At 41.2% G+C, this 26857-nt stretch overlaps 1 protein-coding gene across 1 annotated transcript in view; it reads right to left on the reverse strand.

Moving 5' to 3' along the window:
- Nucleotides 1-26857, reverse strand: part of RTKN2 (rhotekin 2) — a 100676-nt gene that overhangs the window by 37700 nt on the left and 36119 nt on the right. Inside the window, exons 5-6 of the mRNA XM_089683205.1 lie at nt 11281-11398; nt 656-853 (exon numbers count right to left, since the gene is read on the reverse strand). Of these exons, the coding sequence (XP_089539331.1) occupies nt 656-853; nt 11281-11398 (316 nt within the window). The remainder of the gene's footprint in view (nt 1-655; nt 854-11280; nt 11399-26857) is intronic.

Here is a 26857-nt window from a genome sequence, read left to right on the forward strand (position 1 = left end):
TGTGTAGTATTATGTTCAGCAGACTGTATTCTTCTATTGTTGTGACTTAGATGACGTTCAGAGCACATTTTATGCCCAATTCATGCAAAACTCCACGTAATCCCAAGGGGTTCACATACTTTTCTTGCAACTGTATACAGACTGGTCCTAATTCTCCTCTGAAAAAAAGCAGCATGGGAGTGGGTGGTGCTGCACTGGGCTGTTTTTTTAAACTTTGTTTTCCAGTGTCCAGTTTCCTGAAGGCAGCATAATAACCCAGTGTACCAAAATTATTTGACCCTGTGTTCCTTAATATGCAGGAAAAAAAACATTACAAGAGCTCAAAATATGCACTGAAAATAGAGTTTGCCTTTAAAATCAATTTACTCTTTCTTCAAATGTTTGCAAATTAAAGCATATATGAATGTGATCTTACAAGCAGTAACAATATTAACTTTTGAGGCCTTTATGTCAGTACAACACTAAATAACCACAATCCCAATAGTGACATCTAGAGGTATTTACAGTGTACTACTCTGCTTAAGAATTACCACCAGCAAAGACATGACATGAAGCAAAAAGCAAGTTACTAAGCTAGTCATCCAGATTTCCCAGCAACAAAACCTTGAGTATATATACTTTACTAGTAACATTAAAGGTTGCAAAAATAACTCACGGCATGTGAAGATTTGAGAACACAAAAGCTTCTGGCTCAGATTCTTCAGTCTCTGAATTAAATTTCTTCCCAGCAGATTTCCCAATTGAGTTTCTGAGCTTCCGTGCAAGTTTCTTGGGAGTGTTTGTTATAGATGATTCCTCCATGCAACAGCTATATACTTCCAGTTTTAACTGAAAGTCTGGTCTTGCTTCTGTGCTGTAAATACAATTAAACATCTGTTATATATCACCATAAAAACAATGTCCACTTCACATTAAAAGCACATGAACAGCTGAGATGGATTAATCAATGTTTCCTTATTATGCGGATTTTATAAGCGAGACAGAACATAAGAAAAACACATACAAAAGCCAAAACAATTAACCGTAAAATAGCATCTGGATAAGAATTCTGTAGCAAATGTCTAATGCCAGTTTTCTATGTATGGTCCTTTACAGAGCAATGGATATACAGTATGCTTCCAGATAAATGAAGTTTAACCCTTTTGCTGCCAGAGTCTCCCCTCCCCCCATATTATTAAACTGTGCACATTTTGTCCTAAGATGACCTAAAACCCCTTAAACATTTTTTTAAAACAGAAGCCCTGCAAAATAAAAAGATGGTAGTTGAAAAACTATGTTGCATGAAATTTGCTCAACCTCTCTCTTAAACAGCTTAAAAAATATGCTAAAATTAGTTTTAGTGTACACAAAACTGAACACAATAATCCTCTAAATATGTATTTAAATATAAAAGATGAGATTGTGTTACGTTAATAGACAGCAAATTTGCCAAGTCGAAACATTTACGTGCATCCACAAAATGGTGACAAACTACGATACTCAATATGTTTCATGAAGTCTTAAAAATACTTCTAGTTCAACAGTTTAGATAAATAATTGCCCTATAATTCCCTCACTTTGATGTGCCACCGCTACCATATATATGAAAGGCAGTTGCTAAATGTGCACCAAAAAGGTACACATTTTGTTGGAGGAAAACAAGTGCTTTTTACATTTGTTTGATATATTTTAAACTCATTTTTAAAGTGCTTCCAAAAGGCAATTTTTTTTTTTAAAATTAAACTGAAAAATGGGTTATACGTCCCTGCTCTGTGCAAGGATATTGATCTTTGGAGATATTCTGTCACCGCTCTCCCTTCCCTTCTTACAAGTGCCCCCATACAAGCCGTGTGATATTGTGGCACCCATGTGGGCACTCTTCTGGCCCAGGCTGTGTGTGTACATAGACACACAGCACGGCTCAGCCACACCTGCTGCGCCTTCCTCACAGCACTTGATGGCCAATGGCTACCGCTGTTCTCACTGTAGCCTGAGAGAGCAAGAAGAGGGCAGAGAAGAGCTACATGCAGGCACAACACTGGATCGATAGAAGACTACGGTAAGTATTTAGGGAAAGGGGGAGGGGGGGAGTGTTTTTATTTTTTGTTTTTTTTTTTACCTTAAGGCTAGGTTCACACCTATTCAGGTTGCGTTTGAGCCGATTCTGCATTGCGTTTTGCACTTGCTTTTTTTTTTTTTTTTTTACAGCTAGGCAGATTTAAAACGCAAAATGCAGCAAAAACGCAATACATGCTTTTCTGCAGAATTTCCACTGAAGTCTATAGAACCAAAACCACAACTTTTTGTGCTCAAAAAAGTCCCGGACCATTTTCAAAAAACGTACAGGTGTGAACATGTCCCATAGGAAATCATTTTAAAATGGACTGTACTGTGATTCTGTGATTAAAGCGGAGCTCCATGCAATAGGGGAAGTTCCACTTTAAGGCTTCGTCCCCCGCTCTCCATTAAGAATTGGCACCTTTGGGGAAGGGGGGGGGTGCAGGGGGAAAGACAACAAGAACATACACAAGGCTACGCGCGCATGTGCAGTGGGCACCCGGCTGTGAAGCTGCAATCTGTCACAGCTGGGTGCCCACACTTAAGATGCCAGAACTGAGGAGAGAGCATGGCCAGTGATACTGGCTGTGGTGAGGACAGCACTGGACCGAGGGTCAGCTAAGTGTCTGTTTTTTTAAAAGTCAGCTGCTAGTTTATGCAGTTGCTGACTTATTTTTTTAACTTTGTCTGGCGCTCCGCTTTAAAGTATTTGTCAAGCTTAAGACACTTAAAGTGAACTCGTGTCCATATCATGCACACTAAAAGTACTTACATATTCTGAACAAGCAGCAAAAGCATTTTTAAAACAAGGGAACTATAGGGATTCTGGAGAAGTTCATCTTTAAAAGTTGACACCAAAGGCACGGAAATTTCTTCTTTTACTCAGCAGGTGTTTCTAGATGTTCAAAACTGCATAAATACAGGCTTTTAATGTCTCTGCACTGAGTGGCCCCTGCCAGCCCATACTCATAGTGCACATATACAGCCCTGGCCAAACGTTTGGTCAGAATGACACAAAATATTAATTTTCACAAAGTCTGCTGCCTCAGTTTTTATGACAGCAATTTGCATATGCTTCAGAATGTTAGGAGGAGTGATCACATGAATTGCAATTAATTGCAAAGTCTATCTGCTGTGAAAATGAATGTAATCCGCCCAAAAAACATTTCCACTGCATTTCAGCCCTGCCACAAAAGGACAAGCTGACATTATGTAAAGTGATTCTCTCTTTAACACAGGTGTCAGTGTTGACGAGGACAAGGCTGGAGATCAATCTTGCTGATTGAGTTAGAATAACAGACTGGAAACTTTAAAAAGAGGCTGCAGCTTGAAACATTGTTCTTCCTCTGTTAACCATGGTTACCTACAAGGAAACATGTGCAGTCATCATTGTTTTGCACAAAAAGGGATTCACAAGCAAGGATATTGCTGCTACTAAGATTTCACCTAAATCAACCATTTATCAGATCATCAAGAACTTCAAGGAAAGAGGTTTAATTGTTGTGAAGAAGGCTTCAGGGCGCCAAGAAAGTCCAGCAAGCACCAGGACCGTCTCCTAAAGATGATTCAGCTGTGGGATCGGGGCACCACCAGTGCAGAGCATGCTCAGGAACGGCAGCAGGCAGGTGTGAGTGCATTTGCACGCACAGTGAGGCAACGACTTTTGGAGGCTGGCCTGGTGTCAGCAAAGAAGCCACTTCTCTCCAGGAAAAATATCAGGGACAGACTGATATTCTGCAAAGACCGGGGTAAAGTAATTTTCTCTGATGAATCCCCTTTCTGATGGTTTGGGGCATCTGGAAGAAGCATCCTGAGACTATTCATGTGTGCATTGCTTCTCAGCCAAGCAAGTGGGCTCACTTGCAATTTTGCCTAAGAACACAGCCATGAATAAAAAACGGTACAAAATCATCCTCAGAGAGCAACTTCTCCAAACAATCCAAGAACAGTTTGGTGATGAACAATGCCTTCTCCAGCATGATGGAGCACCTTGCCATAAAGCAAAATTGATAAGTGGCTTGTGGGATAAAACATTGAAATTGTGTCCATGGCCAGGAAACTTCCCAGACCTTAATCCCATTGAGAATTTGTGATCAATCCCCAGGAGGTAGGTGAACAAAAAAACTCAAATTCTGACAAACTCCAAGCATTAATTATGCAATAATTGGCTGCCACCAGTCAGGTTGTGGCCCAGAAGTCAATTGACAGCATGCTAGGGCAAATTGCAGAGTTCTTGCAAAAGAAGGGTCAGCACTGAAAATATTAACTCTTTGCATAAACAATGTAATTGTCAATAAATGCCTGTGACACTTATGAAATGCTTTTAATTATACTTCAGCATACCATAGTAAACTCTGAAGCAGCAGACTTTGTGAAAATTAATAAACTGTATGTGTCATTCTCAAATTTTGGCCACGGCTGTACACCTCAAGGTCCAAGGCTGGAAACAGCTTTCCCAGTTCCCTTGCCTGCGACAAACACAAGCAATGTGAATGGAAGATAAAAGTAATTGTTGCTGGTTCAGAACAGGTAAGTTTTGACAATATACAACCCCAATTCCAAAAAAGCTGGGACGTTGTGTAAAATCCACATAAAAACAGAATGCAATGATTTGCAAATCTCATAAACCCATATTTTATTTACAATAGTAAACATATCAAATGTACACTCGGTAAACATTTGGAAACTGAAGAGACCAGTTGCAGGAGATTTGGGAGAGGAATGTTGTCCCATTCTTTACAGAATGCTAACTGCTTAACAGTCCTGGGTTGTCTTTGAAACTATTTGACACATCTTGAAATGGAAAATGTGAAAATTGGTGAAAGGTCTGGACTACAGACAGGCTAGTTAAAGTGGTTGTAAACCTTTACATATACCCAATGAAGTGACTGGCCTCAGGTGATACAGAGAGAAAACAAATCCTCTCACATAAGTTGTACCCATTTATCAACAGTCATCTCTTCTCTACATCCGTTCAAAGTGTTACATTTTAAAGCTTGGACCGAGAGTTCAGAATAAAAAAAAAAAAAAAAAAAAAGAAGGAGCCAGAGAGCTGAAATTACAGACTGCAGAGCTCAGTGAGAACTCAGAGCTGACTGGAGGGAACAGACATCCCCTTTGCCTTCACACAGGAACAGAGCTGAGGTTGCAATCTGCTAGAGGTCCTTCCCGTCACCATTTTTCTCTTGATGTCAGGAAAACTTGTCAGAAGTGATTCATGCTGATAGAGGAACGAGGCAGAAGACAGAAATGACACTTGGTGCTCTTAATTGAGACAAGTACACACTATAGAGCGGGCATCACTAAATGGCGGACCGAGTCACGGTTCCACCCGGACCCATGGTCATGCCATTTAGGAGCGCTACTTTCCACCAGCCTCCACTGCTGTTAATATAACAGCAGAGCAGAGAGCGTGAGGCAGAACATTTCTGGACAAAGTGTGGGAGGCACAGCATTGAACAGAGGGTGGGGGTTGCCAGGGTTAACTTTTCAAGTTAACCCGCTCCTGCACGCCGTTCAATGCTGTGCCTCCCACATTTGGCAGGAGAATGAAGGGGGGCAGAGGACACTATACTCAAGCTGTGTGTGCGGGTATATGATGTGAAGGGGGGCAGTGCTCTGTGGAGGGGGTGGATTTCAAGAGGACAGGGCACACAAGTGAAGTAAAGAAGGGGGTGGAGTCATGTAAAGTGAAGGGGCAGTACTGTGGTGTGTGTGTGTGTAGGGGGGATTCATGTGAGGATGACAAAGCATACTACTTGGGGGGGTTGTAATGTGAGAGGGGGGCAGTGTTGTGGGGGGGATGTGAAGGGGGCATGGCCAACTGTGCTCTCACACTGATTTTTGGAAGTATTCCTGAGCCCGAGCAGTGATATTCATCACAGAATCATGCCTGTTTCTCATGCAGTGCCATCTGAGGCAGGGATGTTGAATTCCTATTGCCCGACACATGTAGTTCTGGGCGCTGGGCAGGTAGTTTTTTTCTACTTTCAGCCCTACTGTGGGCAAGCAGCAGGGCTCACCTGTCAGGTGGAAGCATTTGGGTGGCAGCGCTGCTGCCGATTGCTTCCACACAGTGCCAGCCTCTCCGCCCTCTCATGTGAACCTTCCCCCACCCACTATCTCCTGGGCTCCGCTTACCATCGGCCCGGATCACCGCCTTCAGCAAGAGTGGAGGGAGGAGAGCAGACATGTCCACTCCCCTTCTTGTCCTGACACAGAAGTGACGTTATGATGTTACTTCCGGGTCCCTGTTGAGAGATTCAGAAAATGTAATGCGGTGCGATGTACACTGCTTTACATTCAGTACAGAAGAGACATGCAGGGTCTTTTAGACCTTGGATGTCTCAATAAAAAGAGAATCTGTCACCTAATATCACATAGGGGACTTTGTGATGAAAGTTACACCTAAGCACATAACATCCCCCCCCCCCACATATATACACCGTACAAACAAAAGCACACGCTGGGGTGCCTATGCATGTGAACGTCGATTGCGATACACGTTACATATTGCCGCGCACGCCAGGATGACAGCAATAATTCTAGCACCAGGCCTCCTCCATAACACTAAACTTATGCCCAATAAAGGGATTTAAAACCGTCAGCTATAGAAAATTTAGGGTACCGAAATTCATCACCATTTCACAAGCACACGCAAATTTAAGGTTTGACATGTTGGATATCCATTTACTCAATGCAACCTCATCTTTTGTATATGTTTTTAAAAAAAAGGGTAATTTATTGCTTTTTTTTGTGCCCTAAAATTAACCTACTTGTATTTTTACTGAAATTTTGCCGCAATATCATGTGACATAAAAAATTGGAACTACCACTTTTATTCTCTAGGGCAGCGGTTCTCAACCTGGGGGTCGCGACCCCTTTGGGGGTCGAACGACCATTTCCCAGGGGTCGCCTAAGACCATCGGAAAACACATTTCCGATGGTCTTAGGAACCGAGACACCGCTGCTGTCTCCGGCGATGTGTGGGCGGGATGATATGCTGCCCCTGTCACCGCCTCCTCGCCGCTGATTGGCCACCGGAACTGTAGCTCAGGAGAGGCACACAGGCGGCCAATCACCGGCGAGAAGGTGGAGCTTGGAGAGGAGGAGCCGAGCAGCAGCGCGCGGAGATCGAAGAAGATCGAGGGAGCTGCAGGAACGAGTGAAGAGAGAGGCCAGAGAAGGAAGACAGCTGACAGGTAAGTGCAAATTTTGCTGCTGCAGCCAGGTATGCAGGCTGTAGATGGGAGAGGGAGAGAGCGAGCCCAGGCTGGAGCAGGAGTCAGCAAGGTAAGTATCATTGGTGTCAGTGGAAGGGATAGTGCCCCATCATTTGTGTCACTAATACCAACGATGGGGCACTATTCCTCCCCCCACTGACACCAACGATGGGGCACTATTCCTCCCCCCACTGACACCAACGATGGGGCACTATTCCTCCCCTCACTGACACCAACGATGGGGCACTATTCCTCCCCCCACTGACACCAACGATGGGGCACTATTCCTCCCCCCACTGACACCAACGATGGGGCACTATTCCTCCCCCCACTGACACCAACGATGGGGCACTATTCCTCCCCCCACTGACACCAACGATGGGGCACTATTCCTCCCCCCACTGACACCAACGATGGGGCACTATTCCTCCCCCCACTGACACCAACGATGGGGCACTATTCCTCCCCCCACTGACACCAACGATGGGGCACTATTCCTCCCCCCACTGACACCAACGATGGGGCACTATTCCTCCCACTAACGCCAATGATGGCGCACTATTCCTCCCCCCACTGACACCAACGATGGGGCACTATTCCTCCCACTGACACCAATGATGGGGCACTATTCCTCCCACTGATACCAATGATGGGGCACTATTCCTTCCACTGACACCAATGATGGGGCACTATTCCTCCCACTGATACTAATGATGGGGCACTATTCCTCCCACTGATACTAATGATGGGGCACTATTCCTCCCACTGATACTAATGATGGGGCACTATTCCTCCCACTGACACCAATGATGGGGCACTATTCCTCCCACTCATACCAATGATGGGGCACTATTCCTCCCACTCATACCAATGATGGGGCACTATTCCTCCCACTCATACCAATGATGGGGCACTATTCCTCCCACTCATACCAATGATGGGGCACTATTCCTCCCACTCATACCAATGATGGGGCACTATTCCTCCCACTCATACCAATGATGGGGCACTATTCCTTCCACTGACACCAATGATGGGGCACTATTCCTTCCACTGACACCAATGATGGGGCACTATTCCTCCCACTGATACTAATGATGGGGCACTATTCCTCCCACTGACACCAATGATGGGGCACTATTCCTCCCACTGATACCAATGATGGGGCACTATTCCTCCCACTGATACCAATGATGGGGCACTATTCCCCCCACTGATACCAATGATGGGGCACTATTCCCCCCACTGATACCAATGATGGGGCACTATTCCCCCCACTGACACCAATGATGGGACACTATTCCTCCCACTGACACCAATGATGGGACACTATTCCTCCCACTGACGCCAATGATGGGGCACTATTCCTCCCACTGACGCCAATGATGAGGCACTATTCCCTCCCACTGACGCCAATGATTGGGCACTATTCCTCCCACTGACGCCAATGATTGGGCACTATTCCTCCCACTGACACCAATGATGGAGCACTATTCCTCCCACTGACACCAATGATGGGGCACTATTCCTCCCACTGACGCCAATGATTGGGCACTATTCCTCCCACTGACGCCAATGATTGGGCACTATTCCTCCCACTGACACCAATGATGGAGCACTATTCCTCCCACTGACACCAATGATGGGGCACTATTCCTCCCACTGACACCAATGATGGGGCACTATTCCTCCCACTGACACCAATGATGGGACACTATTCCTCCCACTGACACCAATGATGGGGCACTATTCCTCCCACTGATACCAACGATGGGACACTATTCATCCCACTGACATCAGTGATGGGGCGCTAGTCCTCCCACTGCAAAATTACAGTTATGAAGTAGCAACGAAAATTTTATGGTTGGGGGTCACCACAACATGAGGAACTGTATTAAGGGGTCGCAGCATTAGAAAGGTTGAGAACCACTGCTCTAGGGTCTCTGATTTCAGAAAATATATAATGTTAGGGGGTTTTATGTAATCTTCAGGCCTAAAATGATTTTTGTAATCTTGTACAAAAATGCAAAAACGGCTCTGGCAGCGAAAGGGATAAAGGATAAGCCCGACACTCCCCTTTCCTGAGGAGCAGCCAACTGGTGCTCATTACACTGCAAGGTCTCTATCGTCCCTGCTAGTCCCTGGATGTGGTGCTGGAAACAGGCGGGGGTGTTTGGTTAAAAGTAATAATTTTTTTCATCTGGACAAGTAGCTTGTCCTGAAGGGAAAGTAGATTGGCACACCAATTTAGTCCCTGGACAAGCAGTTTTTTTTTCAAAAAACTTTCCACACCCCTGTGAGGGCAGAGATAAATCCAGAGTCTCAGAATTTTTTGATAATATGTACTGTAGATGATGATACAGTATATTTAAATTCTTTGAAATTTTACATTGCAGAACACTATTGTGACAATTATTACATGCAGCTTTTTATGGATTGGAGAACCTCTGCCTATCTCTACTTCTGAGACACTGAATCTCCAAGATGCACTTTTTATTTGCAATCAACCCAAATTAGTTGCAAAATGTGCTTTCACCTTTTCTTTGTTCGTACCACTTACTTTGATGGCAGTAACAAGACTGAAAAAGGTTGTGACAGGGCAACAAAAAGCCGGCAATTTCAAAATCATCTTATTTTTATCCTTAAAATGGTACTGTAGCACCATCCTAGTTAGGTGCTACTGAGATAAAGAGGTAAATTTAGTTGTTTTGGGTTCTGTTGTAGCCAGTGGAGCTGTGATGACTTTTCATCTACTCTGGATTCTGCAGCTGCAGGCTTACCTGTCGTCTTGTCTTTCCAGAAATCTTTGGAACATAGTGGGCAGATAGTTAGAGCCTGAGCTGGCCCTTTATACAGCCTCAGCCAATCTCTAGTTGGGAAAGTGACCAGCAGGAGGCTGAGAGAGGTATATAGGGACTGGAGCAGAGTAGCAAAGTCCTTTGCCTACTGGAGATTGACCCAGCCTGGAAATGCTGTTAAACCTTCCAAGGCTTAGAAGAACCTTTTAGAAGTCCTGAATGATTTTAGCTCACGAAGGAGCTGAACAATCATCCCAAAGTCTCAGGGAAAGCAGGGCGGCATTCCAAAGGGATCTTCCTGGGATACTTTTGAGCCAGTGTCAGCTGAAGGTGGAAGAAGTCCTTCAGATTAGCTGGATCACAGTGAGTAGGCCTTAGAGAATTCTCAGGAGAGACAGCCTGTTGCCTATACAACCCTGTTAGAGGGACTGTTCCAGGGCTCTGCCCATAGTGGAAGCCCCCTGTGCTGAGCCATTGCTACTTTCTAAACAGAGATCTCTGCTTTACTTCAATTAACGGTTTCAAGACAGAGTTCAGGCACACACTGGCTGTCCCGTTCCATTTTCGGTGAAAAACAGACTTTAGGTCTCTTATCACAGAGGTAATTTATTTCTGACAAGTCCCCCATGAAAGCAATGGCGTGGACAAAACCCCCAGCAAGGGGTTAATACCACTAAAGGGCTGTCAGGAGCCCTCATCAGGACATCTCTATTATGCCCACCCTTTCCTACCAAATCCACACTCATAACACCAGTGATTGACTCAGGATCTATGAATGGAGCAGAGCTATCCAGCATCTGTCCACCCCCACTCAGATATGGCTTCTATAAATGGCGGATCTGGCAGGAAAAGGTGGGTATAACAGAGCTGTCCAGAACTCCTGACATCCCTTTAGTTTTATTAACCCCCGTTGCAACAGAAGATTACTGGGCGAGGGGTAGGATAAACTAAGTTTTCTCCTAAAAGCTCAATAAGCAGAAGGGACCCATAATAACTATATGTTATGTTTTCTTATGCTGATTTTTAGGTTTTTTATTTTTAGCTAAAATTAAGCTTTGTTTGTTACAATTATATCACTATGTCACTTAGATTAGATCACTTCTATTGTGTCTCTAGTAAGCACGGAGAAGAAAAAAACAAAAAATAGGCTAATTTCCAATGTTGGCTCCAGTTTGCTGTAAACTTTTATGTGTAGTGCCAGGTAACCTAAAACAAGTACTTACAATACAATTATGTTCTCAAAACATATGTCCGTCATTGTTTTGTCCACAATGATCATGTCTGTGTCAAATATTTCATGGTCCAGTTTTAGCATGCAAAAAACTGCGTAGCATTGTGATTCTGCAAAGAAAGAAAAGAATGATATTTATTGCTCACAATGATCTGCATTGCCACATGTGTACAAGCTAAAAGATGGGATTTAAATTAGGCATCATGCTGATAAACAGCAGGCAAACACACTTTTAGGCCTAGGGATTATCCAGAGGCGCCACTGTTCCTTGTTACACCTTCAACATATTCATGTTAATTAAATTCCTTTGACAAACCACAGCCATCTTTGGTAGAGGATGAAAGACTTGTCTGTGTCATCACAACTTAAAATATATATGTGGCAAAAACAAACTGTGCATGCAGCAAATTGAGCAGCTTTTGTGATCCATTTTACTTAAAGCATATCTATGGTTAAATGTTAAATCATCTGTTCATTACTCTAGTGCATTTCAATATTTCTAGCTTACTCCTATTAAATTTAAACACTCTTGAAAATGGTAAACTTACAGTGTGAAGATCCCCACATTTACTACTTGAATTATGTGACTTTCATTTACCATGCCCTGTGTGTAAGCATTGCTGTGTCATATTTCACAGGTGCTGAGAGGATGAGTTTCAGAGTTTCAGGAGGCGGAGTCAGTACAGGAATCACTTTTCAAGCAGCAAGGTACTATGGGATATGTAGCCCTTAGAAATTAAGCCAAAAGAAAGAGCAGAGAAGCTGCAAAGCATGATGGGAATCCAGAAAGTTGTGCAAAAAGGTGATCAGCAGACCGTTTGCTTGAGAGAGAGAGAGAGAGAGAGAGAGAGAGAGAGAGAGAGAGATCTTTTGTGTTAGGATTGTCTATGTTGGATTGTCAAAAATAACTATTGTTTGTATTATTACAGTGCTCATAAAATGCAAGTGCAGACAGCTTCCTCTTCCACATTCTGTGCTGATTACAACCATGTGTTAGACCAGGGGTGGGCAATTGTGGCCCTCCAGCTGCTGGTGAACTACATGTCCCATCATGCCTCTGCCTTTGGGAGTCATGCTTGTAACTGTCAGTTTTGCAATGCCTCATGGGATTTGTAGTTCTACAACAGCTGGAGGGCCACAGTTGCCCACCCCTGTGTTAGACTGTTGTCAGCAAATCAGGAGTACAGCCAAAACTCATCACAAAGCTGAAAAATACAAAAATTGCATTGTTCAAAAAATTTTCGGATCCACTACCAGAGCTCCTTAACACTTCCCCAGAACACAAGGCTCCCTTCTTCATGCACAGGTTCACTTAGGAGAACCATCTCATAACAATTGTGAAGCATGGCGATGGAAAGCTTATGGTTTGGGGATGATTTTCAGTCAACTATGAATCATATAAAATTGTGCTTGATGAAAATGTGAGGACAACTCTCAGAGCTGAAGATGAACTGGAAATTGATCTCTCTTAAACAAGATAAAGTTTCAATTAAATACCATTGAAATTCTGTGGAGGGATTTAAAGCAGGCAACCCAGAAACATTTTGCGACCGAAATAATTTTGTATGGAAAGTGGTCAAAATTTCAGAGCCTACGTGATATTTTAAATATCGATAATTCCTGTTGAGTACATGATCGAATTGGTGAATATTCCTTGTAATATATCTTTGTTGGTAGGCACTACGTGAATAAGGATCCGATGTTTGCCTGTTCAAATAGGTTGATAATGTTAGTTTGGATTGTGTGTCCGTGTGTATTGTGTAATGTCCTCATCTTTGCGACGCCATAAAGTTTTGAAGCCATAAGTTCCAAAAACATTTATCTTGGTCTCATCACTTCAGAGTACCCAGTAGTTGTCTTTTTCAGAATGGGCCCTGGTAAATGCTAGGCAGGCTTTTTTGCACGTGGGCTTTAGGAGAAGCTTCCTTTGTGGATGACACCCATGCATGGCATTCCTCTGCAGTGTACGCCATGTTGTGTCTTTAGATAACTGAAGTGAAGTTGCATGGCGATTTTCATCAACCCTTAACAGAAGATGCTCCTGCCGAGGTGTTCACTTCCGTGGACAGCCTGGACGTCTGTGAGATGGTTGCAGTTCCATTTTTTACTGATCTTTACTGGGAAATGCTGCACTGACATTCTTCCAATGTCTGAAAAATGGCCCACCAGGCCTGTATGTACTGGCTTCTTTGAAACGATTCTCAACTCTTCTGAAAAAAGAGTGAAAAGGACTGACGTTGCCATCTCTTCTCCTGAAGGATAAGGCTTGACTTCCCACAGGATACCTGCTGAATGGCAGCTTTAAAAAGGTCTTGCCAAAATGGGGCTTCCCATCAAACAGAATCGAGCCAAGGCTGTGTTTAGAGGCAGTGTCAGCAGAACGATGCTTTAGCCATAAGGCTCTTTTGTTACTGTGTGAGCCATTAACATTGCTGTCATTCTGACTAGATCCACTGACACTTCAGCAATGAAGTCCACAGCTGTCCTGAAAAACTGCACTTATCCTGAACCACAGGACTCCATTTCTGCCACCCACAGTTTGAGGGCCATAGGGGATGGTCCTGCCACACTGTACATCCTCTTCAGATCTGTATCTATATTGCGGTCCATTGGATCCCTAAAAGACACCGAACCTTCAAGTGGAAGCATTATGTGGCTAGCCAATCCCTGTAAAGAGGTGGCTACTTTAGGAACTATATTCCATAAATTGCAATCCTTTTGACACACTTTTTTTCTCTTCTGTTTTTTGGGTGAAGAACTTTTTGCTGTGTCTCTAATGTACAATTTTACTTGCTGTGCATCTGCAGCTTTGTCACGTGCCCCCTACCTAAGAATGGATGTGCACACCAATTTGCCCACCAGTTCCCCTGGCAATGCGTCAGCTGAACAGCCCCAACAAGCCACCACTTCAGGGTGGGTTGGAGCAGAAGAGGTAGAAGACCTTTTCCTCTGCTGGCCAGAGGATTTACTCTTCTTTGAAGCATTTCAGTGACAAGATTTTCCTTGTCCCATTTCCATACAACTGCAATGGGTCACTGGCGATGGCGTCCTAGAACGAGCACTTGGTGGATGTTTAATCCACCCTGGACTGTTCTGGTGAAGCAACTTGTCCTGGACAACAGGAGACAGGATTGCTTAGGACCAAGCTCTTGGAGGATGCTTTATTCCATGCTGGAGTCTTCTTTCTGCCAAAAAGGTAAGCAGATAGCACTCTATATTATTTTTTGCTACTTTTTAAAAAACAAAGAAAAAAAATACCTCTCCATTAGCTCTTCAGCGCTTGAAGCTGCAGCTTTTAGCAATAGCCTAAGTGGGAATATAACCTAACCAGCATCTCAGAGTCATAATACATATGCATGCCTCCAAGGTAAACAGCTGAAGTGACCTAGAGGGAACAGAGCAGCAGAAAGACCCAGGCTGGAGTAGTGGAGTAATTAGGTAAACAGGTGGAGTTCATAGAGACACAGCAGAGTCTGCAGTAGCCCCAGAGCTACAACATGAGAGAGAGAGACAGCCTCTAGATAACACAGTAGATTCCTGTGTCACAGAACATCCCGGCAGCAGTGCCCGCCGTCTTAGCATGTGTACCACCTAGCCTGCTCTGTAGCCGGAACAAACACAGCCGCCATGAATGTGGGGATTACCAGCCCCAGATGCCAGCCAGCCAGCCAGCCCACAGACCTGCTGAGATATGGACCACAAGTGTCAGCCAACCCACAGATCTGCTGATATATGGACCAACGGACTGAGATACTACAAGCCAGCCAATCTATGCACAGGTAAGTCACCCCGTCTTAGGAATTTTTTAAAACATACAAAACAATCCCCGCACCAAGGGAACCCACTGCACAGGGAGGTTTACAGCCCAAATGAGTTGTCTTCTTACCCAGGAGAGGCTGAACCTGGGAAGGCCATAGAAGAGAGATTTTTCAAGGTATCCAGAGCATGGACGAAAAAAGAATGCTGATAGAGGGGAGATAGCCGCTCTTATAGGCTAGGAAAGAAGTTGTCCTGGAGGAGTCAGAGGGCGGAGCTGACCTGTTGTAGGCTGACATGGGGAGGTCCAAGAAATAAATGACACACACACACCAATTAGGATGCTGCGCTGCCACGCCTACAAAAATAGTTAAAGTGACAAGTTGATAAGGGAGTGTATGAATCCCACTTTAAAAGATGCCTGGTTAAAAACGTGCATTGTGCTACAATACACCTCCCTCAAATAAATGTGTAGTCACAACTCTAAAAAAGGAACATAAATAACATGTGCATCATGCTACAATGCACCTCTCTCCTCAACGAGGATACCCATACAATACCCCGTGATATATCATGCTATAATGCACCTCCCTCTTCAATGAGGATATCCATACAACACTCTTTGATAAATACTTTGTGATGAAAAACATAAATCATATAGTGAACACCTATAAAGCAAACGTGTAAATATTGAAGGGACTACAAAACACTTTCCCCTAATGCAACACATTGAAGTTTTGTGCTGAAAAATGTCCTTAGAAATGGTCAATATATAGCAATCCAATGTGTCAGTTCATTTTTAAAAAGTCCCAGTACTACAAAACACCTTCTACATCTTAAATACAATGATGACTCGGTGATATAGCCAGTGACCGTAGCAGGTAATTTGTGATTCATGCTATCACTCGTGCTCCCCCTCCAGAACCTCACTGACCACAATGTATTGACCCCACTTTCCCTTTGATTATACCTACAGCATTTCTCTGTGGTGGACGACAAGTGGTCATCTGGTATATTGGAAGGTGTCCTTCCGTTGGGAGGATCCTAATAGATTGGATAATCATCTTAGCGGCTCACAGAAGATTAATCCATTGCATTGGCTTGAGGAAGGAAAGCACCCAACAGCATTTTTGACGTACCTATACATAGGGAGTCAATACATTGCTGTGAGTGAGGTTCTGGAGGGGGGAAGCATGAGTGATAGCAAGAATCACAATCACTCTGCAAACTATACTTTTTACAATATAAATATAATATAATATAAATACTGGTTAAAAAAATACACAATATTGATATGCAATGTTCCATACTCCTCTGAATAAAAAAAAAAAAAAAAAAAAAAAAAAAGGAAAAAAAGAAGGAAGAACTACCCTGGACCATCATTTATTCATCATGTATCCTCTGTAATAAAATCTCTATGCCTCTTATCTGCTAATTGATTTTCTGTCAACAGTCAATCTGCAAGGATGCATACTATGCTTGAACAGTCACCAGGAAGAACCTACAATCTATATATAAAATGCCAGCATGAAAAAATTGTAATGCACACATGTAAAATGTTTCAGGCGCATTAAAATTATTTGCAGACAAACTTAAAAACAACAGATTATGTGCCCATTGAAATCAGCCTAACTTTCCTTTTAAATGTTAAAAGTCAATTTGCATAGCAATGCTGGTGAAACTAGAACATTATTGTAAATGTTGCATTAGGCAATTCATATCAACCATCTTATCTACTACACATTTTATTGTGGAACATTAAGGGGGGAAAAAAAAGAAGAGATTGCTTCACAATAATGTATTGCTTCATATGGTGCTTTCCATCTAGGTCTATCACAATGCAAAAGGTCAGCTTTGTATTTTTTACATCAACTAGCTGAAGTATATCAAGAGAAGATCATCAAAAAGCATTGCGATCCATTAATGGAGACATTTTCTTGGCAGTATTAAAAGATTATGTCTGCTGGCAGGGCATAAAAAGCCTGTTGCAAGTAAAAGCAACTTAAACTGCTATGAAACACTGTAAATTAAAAACTAGAAGCAGGTTATTAAGCTGTTAAAATTTATGGATCTCTTGTTTATGAAAAACATTTAATGTTTGTTACTAGATAACATTTAAAATAAGCAACAAAATAATCAATTTCATGACAGCATTTTAAAAACAGTCCTATTTTATTGCATCTATATTTTATTTCCTCAGACAGTTTTTCCTAATGTTCAAACGATTTTTAATTTTTTGCAACAGTGAAAAAAGGTGGGGCTACAGGGGATGTCAGGAAGATCAGATGTCAGGACCCCATTTATATTTCCTGTCTTATGTCACCCTGTTTCTATCCCAATCAAACCAACAATGTTATACTTTGAAAAGTGCTTGTGATATCTAGCAATATGATATGCTAGAGGCTGAGTGAGAAAAGAAAACTAATTTCACAGCAAGTACAAAATTTCTTCGACTGCCATTCATTAACATGGTTATTCTGAAACAACAATGCTATACTGCCATGTTCAGGAGGAATGAGGGAGGAGGAGGAGAAAAGGAGGAGGATCCCGGCTGCTCTGTGCAAAACCATTGCACACAGCAGATAAAGACATGTTTTTAAAAAAAAAAAATAAAACCTTTAGAATCACCTTTTAAGACTTGATTGCAAAAAGGTCAATATATACACACACACTGTATATCCCTTACTAGTATATTTATTAAAGCATATGAATAATTAGTACCCCAGACTGTGATTCCAAGAGGAAACCAAATTAAACACAGATACTTTAATTGGGTAATTTTTGCAGTGTCTGGGGTGAATCGAGGTAACTTTTCCTTCACGTTTTGTAAATTGTACATGAAATAGATGCTGTTTTGTGTCTCCACACATTTCATATATATATACACACAGTATAAATGTCTCTTAACAATCCACTTAGTCACCTGGCATTAGTTTATAAGATCCTTCCAGTCTGTTAGGATCTGGAATTTTGGGAGAACACACAAATGAGTGTCAAAAATCTTAAGAGATCCGAGTGGAAAACTTCACCACGGCAGCGAACTGAGATGGATGTTCTGCTCTCCCCTCCTTCCCCCTGTAGTCCTCTGGGACATTTCACAGGTCCCAGAGGACTGCAGCCTATTCAGTAAGTGCAGTGAAATTTGCGCATGTTGAAAACCAGCTGTGAAGCCGCAAGGCTTTACTGTCGGTTTCCCTTAATCAAGATGGGTGCATCAGCACCCAACAGCCAATTGAAGAATCAGCTCAGGGCAAGCACACCGCTGGATCCCTGGACAGGTAAGTGCCCTAATATTAAAAGGCAGCAGCTACAGTTACTCCAGCTCCTATGATCAGATGGACAGCCATAGTGCTCATCTCATGTTTCTTCTCTGACCACATAAAGTATTCTGTTTGGGCCAGGGCCAAGAATATTATTTCTTGGCAATTTGACTCTCCTTTCTCGGTTTTGGATTTTTCCCATGTTTTAGAATTTACTAGTTGTGGTACCTTACTCTAAATTAATTCCACAATTTATCAAAGTTTCCCCTTATGTCTAATGTTACATTGTCACCCTTCATCCATCCTGCTCAGATAGCTGTTCCTCTGTTTAATCCGCATGATTCTTAGTCCCTGTGGACCCGGTAGCCCTGTTTCCTTTTGTGGATCTCTGTTCACCTTAACAATTTCTTTAGGGGCTCAGTATAGGCGGAACCAAACCTTCAGTTAATATATATTCTCTAGTGCTCCTCTTGAGCTGGGCATTTTCTGAGGGTACCCTCTTGCCTTTCATTCCCTTACTTAACTTAAATGCCCATAATGACTGGCCAGTCTTATTTTCTTGTGCATATATCCTCGTGCCTCTAGATCTACTATTACAGCATATGTGTGCTTCATATAACCTGTTAACAGCACTCTTTGTTTTATTGAGACCACTCAGATGCACAGACTGTGACAACATAACCCCCAATCAATACAGTTCAAATAAGGGTAGTAGAATAGGTACTACCCTTGTTACTGATCAGGGAAGTCTGATATCTCAAATGTAAGCAAAGGGCTTACCTCACTTGATTTACTATCAGAAATTCCCAGATCCTCCCAGGCTCCTCGTTTCAAATTCTCAGGGTCACTTGTAAATCCCCCAATAGGCAAAGCTAGCCATCTGTTCTGGACATTAATACAGCAATTTTAAAGATAGGCAACTCCTACCCTCATATTGATTAGCAGTTCCAAATTAACAGTAAACTACTGCAATAGGGAACAGAAAAAAAAAAAAAAAAAGATATACTCAGCATCTTTCCAAATAACTGTTCTCTTTATTTAGCGCAATTTGAACTTTTTTTTTTTTTTTTTTTTTTTTTTTTACACAGGTCTATGTAGGTATCATGTAATATTACAATTGTACTTTTATGGTAACAAGGGGCATTCCATAGGCAGGCAAATTTCTAATAAGGACTTGAAGGAATGTAAACAAGTAATGAAAACATTATTAGTGCCAATGCACAATGAATGCAGCATACAATACATAGGCAAAGCATGCAAAATAGAATACAATTTTATACAGAATTAACAAATTTACTTTACAAAAAGGTCTAGACTGTCTACATTACATTGTACCCTGGGAGTGTTTGAAGGCTAGCACAGGTGCCAATAGCCTGCAGAAGACAGACCTACAAGTTTGTAGGGCTACAAACTGGTAGTGTTGAGCGCTAACATTATATAGCATTGATGTGCTGGAGATATGGGGGCATGCAAGTACATTGTATGTGTCCTTAAAGTCTACCCTCCGGGTAGAGATGAAAGCAACAAGAAAGATCATCTTGCAAGTGAGGTCAAACAAGGGAATATCCTTAACAGGTTCAAAAGAACCAGGATTAGGATCCCTAGGTGACACAGGGAAAAATAGTGTTCTACACCCTAAAAAAGGTCTTAACTAAGAAGTGAGATGCCAAAGGTCTCAAACAGAACAGCCATGTCTGAGATTTTTTTGGTGATAATCAAGGCCAGATATTGTGTCTTTCTGGTCAGCATAGATCCTAGAAAGTTCTTTCTAGGACTAAAATTCCTTGAGTCCCCCCTAAAGTAAAATTGGGCCTTCCAGGTGCATTGGCAGACTTTGAGAGAAGTTTATTCACTAGTCTACAAGGAGGGCAAGAATGTCCAAGTCCAAAATGTGTTTTTTCCTCATGACCATAGTGATCAAGTCACTGTGATGAAACATGTTGGGTGGGGCAAATTGAGTCACTTCCGGTTTGCACATGGGCGTATGCAGAGTGAAAGTGTCCTAGGAAATATTGTATTTAAAGCGCTACATACATAGATTTGACGCAAGTGCAATTTTACATGATTTAAATTAAACAGTATAAAAGCTATGGGAGTTTCCCTGTGATTATTCCTACTGCGGTGTAGGAGGACAAATGGTCGCTGAGAGTGTTTGTGATTCTGGTTCAGTGGATAACTGTCTCAGGAGATCATAGGAGGCTGGTCCGTTGCAGGGGCTTGAGGAAACAAAGCACCCAAAAGCGCTTTTGACCTACCTAAACTTAGGGGGTCAACACCTTGCGGTGAGTGAGATTCTGCACGGGGAGCATGAGTGGTGGCAATTATCACCAATTTTTTGTCAAGATCATCAACTTATCACCAAGTCACTATGTCATCAAAATTGTGGAAGATGCTTTGTAGCACCAGGACTTCATAATATGAACTGGCACATTTATTGTATTTATATATTGATTTCTCAAGGACACTTTCTTTTAAAAGGATTATTTCCAGCACAACTAATATAGTGCGTTACTTTTGGGGGAATGTGTTTTGTAGTCCCCACTACATTTTAGGTTGATATATATGTGGTTTATGGCATTTTTTTTTGTAAGAACATATAATTTATAAATCTCTTAACTTAATGTCTCATTTTTAGGGGAAGGTGCGTTGTAGTCCCCCCGCATTATTCATAGTTTGCCACATAGGGGTTCTCACCTATGGTTTATGATTTAAATCAAAAGTATCTCATCTGCTATTTTTTACTATAGTGTTGCACAAGTATTTTCACCTAAGGGTGGTGTATTATTGTAGGATTACACCCATTAAGACAGGTGCATTGCAACACAGTATGGATCGTTGGCATTCATGTTTAGTTCATATATTTATACACTGAAGGGGGAGGTGCATTGTAGCACTGCATACTTACACAACCACAGATTTTTTTTTTTTAATCACATATTACTTCTCTAACCAGTGTCTCAGTTGTAGGCAGCACAGCATTCCAATTGTCTATTTGGACAGAATATTTGGATGCTCAGCTGCCATCTTTTCCTTTCCAAAGAATTTCCAGTTTCCTTGATTTTTGCCTGAATGGATCTGGATCAACATGCCACACCATACGTTGTCCAAGTATATGTTTATTCCAATATGAAGATAGATAAAAGGAAGGAGAAAACACGTTTCTGGAGCCTCACAAATGCTCCCTTTAGGGCTTAAAAGAGGAAGAATGATGTATACTGGACAAAACAGCAGCCTGCAACTATCTGCTGACAGTATCTTAACTTGTCATGTCAAAATACTGTTTAAATGACATTTGTTTTGAGCAGCATATAGCACTGTAGAAAAATGTTTAGTTGCATTAACCCTTTTGCCGCCAGAGCAGTTTTTTCATTTTTGCACACGTTTAAAAAAAATCACTTTAGCAGATTACACAAAACACCCACAACAACATATATTTTCTGAAAGCAGACACCCTAGAGAATAAAAAAAGTGGTAGTTCCAATTTTTTATGTCACAATATTACTGCAAAAGTCTATTAAATGCAAAATTTTAGTAAAAAAAAACCCAAACATTAAAAAGTGTATTTTAGAGCAAACAAATGCAATAAATTACCCAAATTTTCGGGAAAACATAAAAGACAAGGCTTAGCCGAGTAAATAGATACCCAACATGCCAAACCTTAAATTGTGCACCTATAAAATGGCAACAAACTTCAGTACTCTATATTTTATATATGTGATGCTTAAAAAGCCCCTATAGGGCATTAGTTTAGCATTATGGAGGTGGTCTTGTGCTAGAATTATTGCTCTCACTCCAGTGTGTGCAGCAATATGTAACATGCATCGCAATCAGCATTTTAACGTTTAGGCACCCTTACGTGTGCGTTTACATTCATACATGTCTATATGTGGGGGTGGGGTGCGATGGCTCAATAGTAGATAGGGGGAGGATGTTATGTGGTTATTGTAACTATTTTTTGCAATCAAAGAAACTTTTTTTTTTTCACCTAAAAATCATCACAAAAAGGTGACTGTGTCCCCTATGTAATGTTTTTTTTTTTTTTTTTTTTTTTTTTTAAAGACATGCATGTGTCCTCTGAGCTCCACTCAATGTATTGCAATGCAGACCATATTGCAATACATTGCTTCTCAGCTGTGCTAGCCAATAGTGACAGCAGTGACCCAGAAGTGATGTCACACATGTTGCTTTTCAGGTCACAGAAAGAAGGAGATGAGAACAAATGTTTGTCAACCCACCAGCATCCACCATGGTGCTCCCTGGGCCCAGATGGGCAAGCAGGCCCCGGGCTACATGGATGGAGCTCGGTACTGGGGGCTATGGAAGAGATCAAGAGGCAGCGCAGCCACCTGACTGCTTCCACCTGACAGGCAGGAGTGTCAGTTTTATACACAATCCTGGTGGCTGCAGCCACTGTATTTTGTATAAAACCTACCACTGTCAGGTCCGTACAACATACACACCTGGCAGCGAAAGGGTTATAGGCTGAACATCAAAGAGCCTCAAAAGTTCAGGTACCACATACAAAATGACTAATAACTATGATTTTTTTTTTTTTTTTTCATTCTTGAAGCAGAACTTCACTTAAAAGTGAAATATAGGCTTATCCTCCTCTTCCAATTACAACTTCAAAAAACTTGCCATGGCTCTTACTAAATACCTCAGACTGTCTACTTTCAAAAAATTAGATTGACCGTCAGTACATCAGGACTGATCGATTTTCAAATATATTGTACATACCATAGTTTGTGAATGCTAGAACTTTCCTACAGAGTAAATAATATATATTAATTGGTTTAAAAAGGAAATCTCAGACATGTAGTGCATTTTGACCTAAATTTATAAGTAAATTCGATTTAATTTTTTTTATTTAGATAGGTTTTATAACAGAAAATATTGTAGGTTTTCAAAATGTTCAGTCTTTTTAATATATATCTAGTTGCAGACTCTATACTTGTTCGACACCCCAAAAAAAAATGTCAATTGTACACAGGGCGTGTGTAACATGTCCAGTCTTTCTGCCCTGCTTTCAGGACCTCCTGTCACAGTACTGGGCAATTCAACTCTAATCAAAAGTCCCATTGCCAGTACACAGAGAAAGTTCTGACAGCTGGAGCTGTCAAAGAAAAGCAGTCTGACAATGTTTATCATCAACACTGCTCAAAAGAACAATGTTTCATTATATATCTGTATATTCATCTACAGATCAAAAAAGGGATGAACTTTCATCTGCAGACGAAGTCAGTTAAAGTCTTTTTTTTTTTTACTTGTATCTGTAGGTAAGCCTATATAAAGGCTTACCTGTAGGTACTGTAAATATATCCTAAAATGTGCACTGTTTAGGAGATATGTGCTGAAGGAACTGACTACCACGCGCATGCATGGGACTGACATCACTGCTAGAGAATTCAAGCAGCTGGAGTCCTTCTCCATTCAATTATTTTCCTGCTTTTTTTTTTTTTTTTTTGCTAGTTACTACTTTATTAAACTTTTTTTGTTTGTTTTGCTAGTGTTTACACACCTTTAACATAGGTTCACAAATTTCATATTTAAAAAAGCGCAAAATTGAAAAACACCCACTTTCATTTGTAAATAACTTTACAATGCTTTGTACCAGAATCGTAATTTTAGTGTCATTTTAAAATAGGACAAATTACACAATAAAATATGCACTTTTTATGTGCATTAACACTATTTTTAAACCAACACTGCCCCAAAAAAAGTGTGTTTTGTTACGTTAATTGTTTAAGGATTGTGAAAAAAAAAAAAAAACACTGTTGCAAGACCATATTCACAGCCTTGTTTGTCCTAAAAAAAAAAAAATTACATTTTTATCTTAAGTAATAAATGTACCGCGGAATAAAAAGGTCCATAACAGAAATGTAAAAATCGCTCTGGTCCATAGGGGGTGAACAGGTGTGGAAGGCAAAGTGGATATAATTAAAAAAAAAAAAAAAAAAACCCAGTGGTGATAAAAAATACCACTAAAAGAAAGCTCTATTTGTGTGAAAAGAAATATTATAAAATTTCATCTGTATACAGCGTTGCATGACCGCTCAATTGCCAGTAAAAGTAATGCAGTGTCATATAGCAAAAAAAATGGCCTAGTCATGGAGGGGGTAAAATCTTCCAGAGCTGAAGGGGATAAAAATGTACATGAACTACAATGGCTAGTGCTGCTCATATGGCACACAAATAATTATGCTACAAGTCATCCAAAAATAAATCTGTAAAGATAACAGAGCCTTTTAATACTTTGAAGCAGTTCTATAAAAAAAAAAAAAAAAAGTCCCTGTAGTTCTCAATGCATAATCCAAAAATGTTTACATTTAGTTTTTAAAACATGAAACTGCCATGTATTTGGTGCCATCTGTCCTCAACGAGGATTATTCCACCTTATTTCCTGTCCCAGTGGCACCAGGACAAAGTGTGTAGGTGCCAAAAAGGGACAGAAAGAGCCATGAAACCGCAAAAGATATTTTGACGAAAAAAATATATTGTTGGGACGTTTTTGTGAAAAAAGAAAAAAAATTTGATTTTTTTTTTTTATCCAAACTACACTACAGGAAAAAAAAAAAACAAAGAAACTGGACAAAATATTTAAACACTTTATATATAAATCAGCTGTAATGCTCAGCACACCAATTTGTATGGTAAGTAATTAAAGCCATTTATTTCTTGTATTTAAGAGCCATCTGATTTTCTTTAGCTCAGCATCAGTTATAAAACTGGAGCTTTGATTATACATGTAATTGTTCCCCTTTATTACAAATCCAATACATCCTCAGCTCATCAGTGGACCTCCCCATGTTCTCTTGGCAACTTAAACAGAAAACACAATAAAGACACAGCACTCGGCTATATAAAAATCCTGCCTGCTATTGATCATATTGTCATGAACAACTCTAAACATATTCATTAGCTTTGTTTGCTGTCACTGCAGTGCAGATCCATTAGCGTGATATGCACATCTACCTAAATGTTTATAAATTCATTTTCCTACAGAAAATGAAAAAAAGAAACTCATGTATATTAGATGGCTTCATCAATGAGAATTGTTATTACAATTTCAAACTGTAAACTCTTCCAATTAAAGAAAAGAATGTATGCATTGCATATACAGAAACAGAGTTGGAAAACCAACACAGTTAGGTCCATATATATTCGGACACAGGCACAATTTTAGTTTTTTTCAGGAATTTGCCGAAACATATTCAAGATATAGTTATACAGTGAAGGAAATAAGTATTTGATCCCCTGCTGATTTTGAATGTTTGTCCACTCACAAAGACATGATCAGTCTAAAAATCGAAGGGTAGGTGTATTGTAACAGACAGAATAGCAATAAAAAATTCAAAAGAAATGCAGGTCTAACAAATTATGCACTGATTTTCATGTTCATGAACAAAATAAGTATTTGATCCCATTTACAAAACATGACTTAGTACTTGGTTGGCAATCACAGAGGTCACACGTTTCCTGTAGTTGGCCACCAGGTTTGGCCCACTCCTCTTGGCAGATCCTCTCAAAGTCTTTATTTCGTGGCTGACGTTTGGCAACTCGAACTTTCAGCTCCCACCACAGATTTTCAATTGGATTAAGGTCTGGAGACTGGCTAGGCCACTCCAGGACCTTAATGTGCTTCTTCTTGAGCCACTCCTTTGTTGCCTTGGCCGTGTGTTTTGGGTCTTTGTAATGCTGGAACACCCATCCACGACCCATTTTCAATGCCCTGGCTAAGCGAAGAAGGTTCTTACCCAAGATTTGATGCTACATTGCCCTGTCCATTGTCTCTTTGATTAGGTGCAGTTGTCCTTTCCCCTTAGCAGAAAAACACCCCCAAAGCAGAATGTTTCCACCACCATGTTTGACAGTTGGGATTGTGTTCTTGGGGTCATAGGCAGCATTCCTCCTCCAAACACGGCAAGTTGAGTTGATGCCAAAGAGCTCGATTTTGTCTCATCTGACCACAACACTTTCAACCAGTCCTCCTCTGCATCATTCAGATGTTCAGTAGCAAACTTCAGACAGGTCTGGACATGTGCTTTCTTAAGCAAAAAGGAACCTTGTGGGCACTGCAGGATTTCAATCATTATCAGCGTAGTGTGTTACAAATTGTTTTCTTGGTGACTGTGGTCCCAGCTGCCTGGAGATCATTGACAAGATCCTGACGTGTAGTTCTGGGATGATTTCTCATTGTTCTCATGATCTTTGACACTCCACGAGGTGAGATCTTGCATGGTGCACCAGACCTAGGGAAACTGACAGTTGTTTTGGGTTTCTTCCATTTGCGAATTATTGTACCAACTGTTGTCACCTTCTCACCAAGGTGCTTGACGATAGTTTGGTAGCCCAGTCCAGCCTTGTGTAGGTCTACAATCTTGTCCCTGACATCCTTGGACAGCTCTTTGGTCTTTACCATGGTGGAGAATTTGGAATCAGATTGTTTAATTGCTCCTGTGGACAGGTGTCTTTTATACAGGTAACAAAATGAGATTAGCAGCTCCCTTCAAGAGACTGCTTCTAATCTCAGCTTCTTATATGTATGAAAGACAC

Source organism: Staurois parvus, unplaced genomic scaffold, assembly GCF_062004578.1.
Source record: "Staurois parvus isolate SC_StPar_1 unplaced genomic scaffold, SC_StPar_1.0 ptg000303l, whole genome shotgun sequence".
Classification (NCBI taxonomy): domain Eukaryota; kingdom Metazoa; phylum Chordata; class Amphibia; order Anura; family Ranidae; genus Staurois; species Staurois parvus.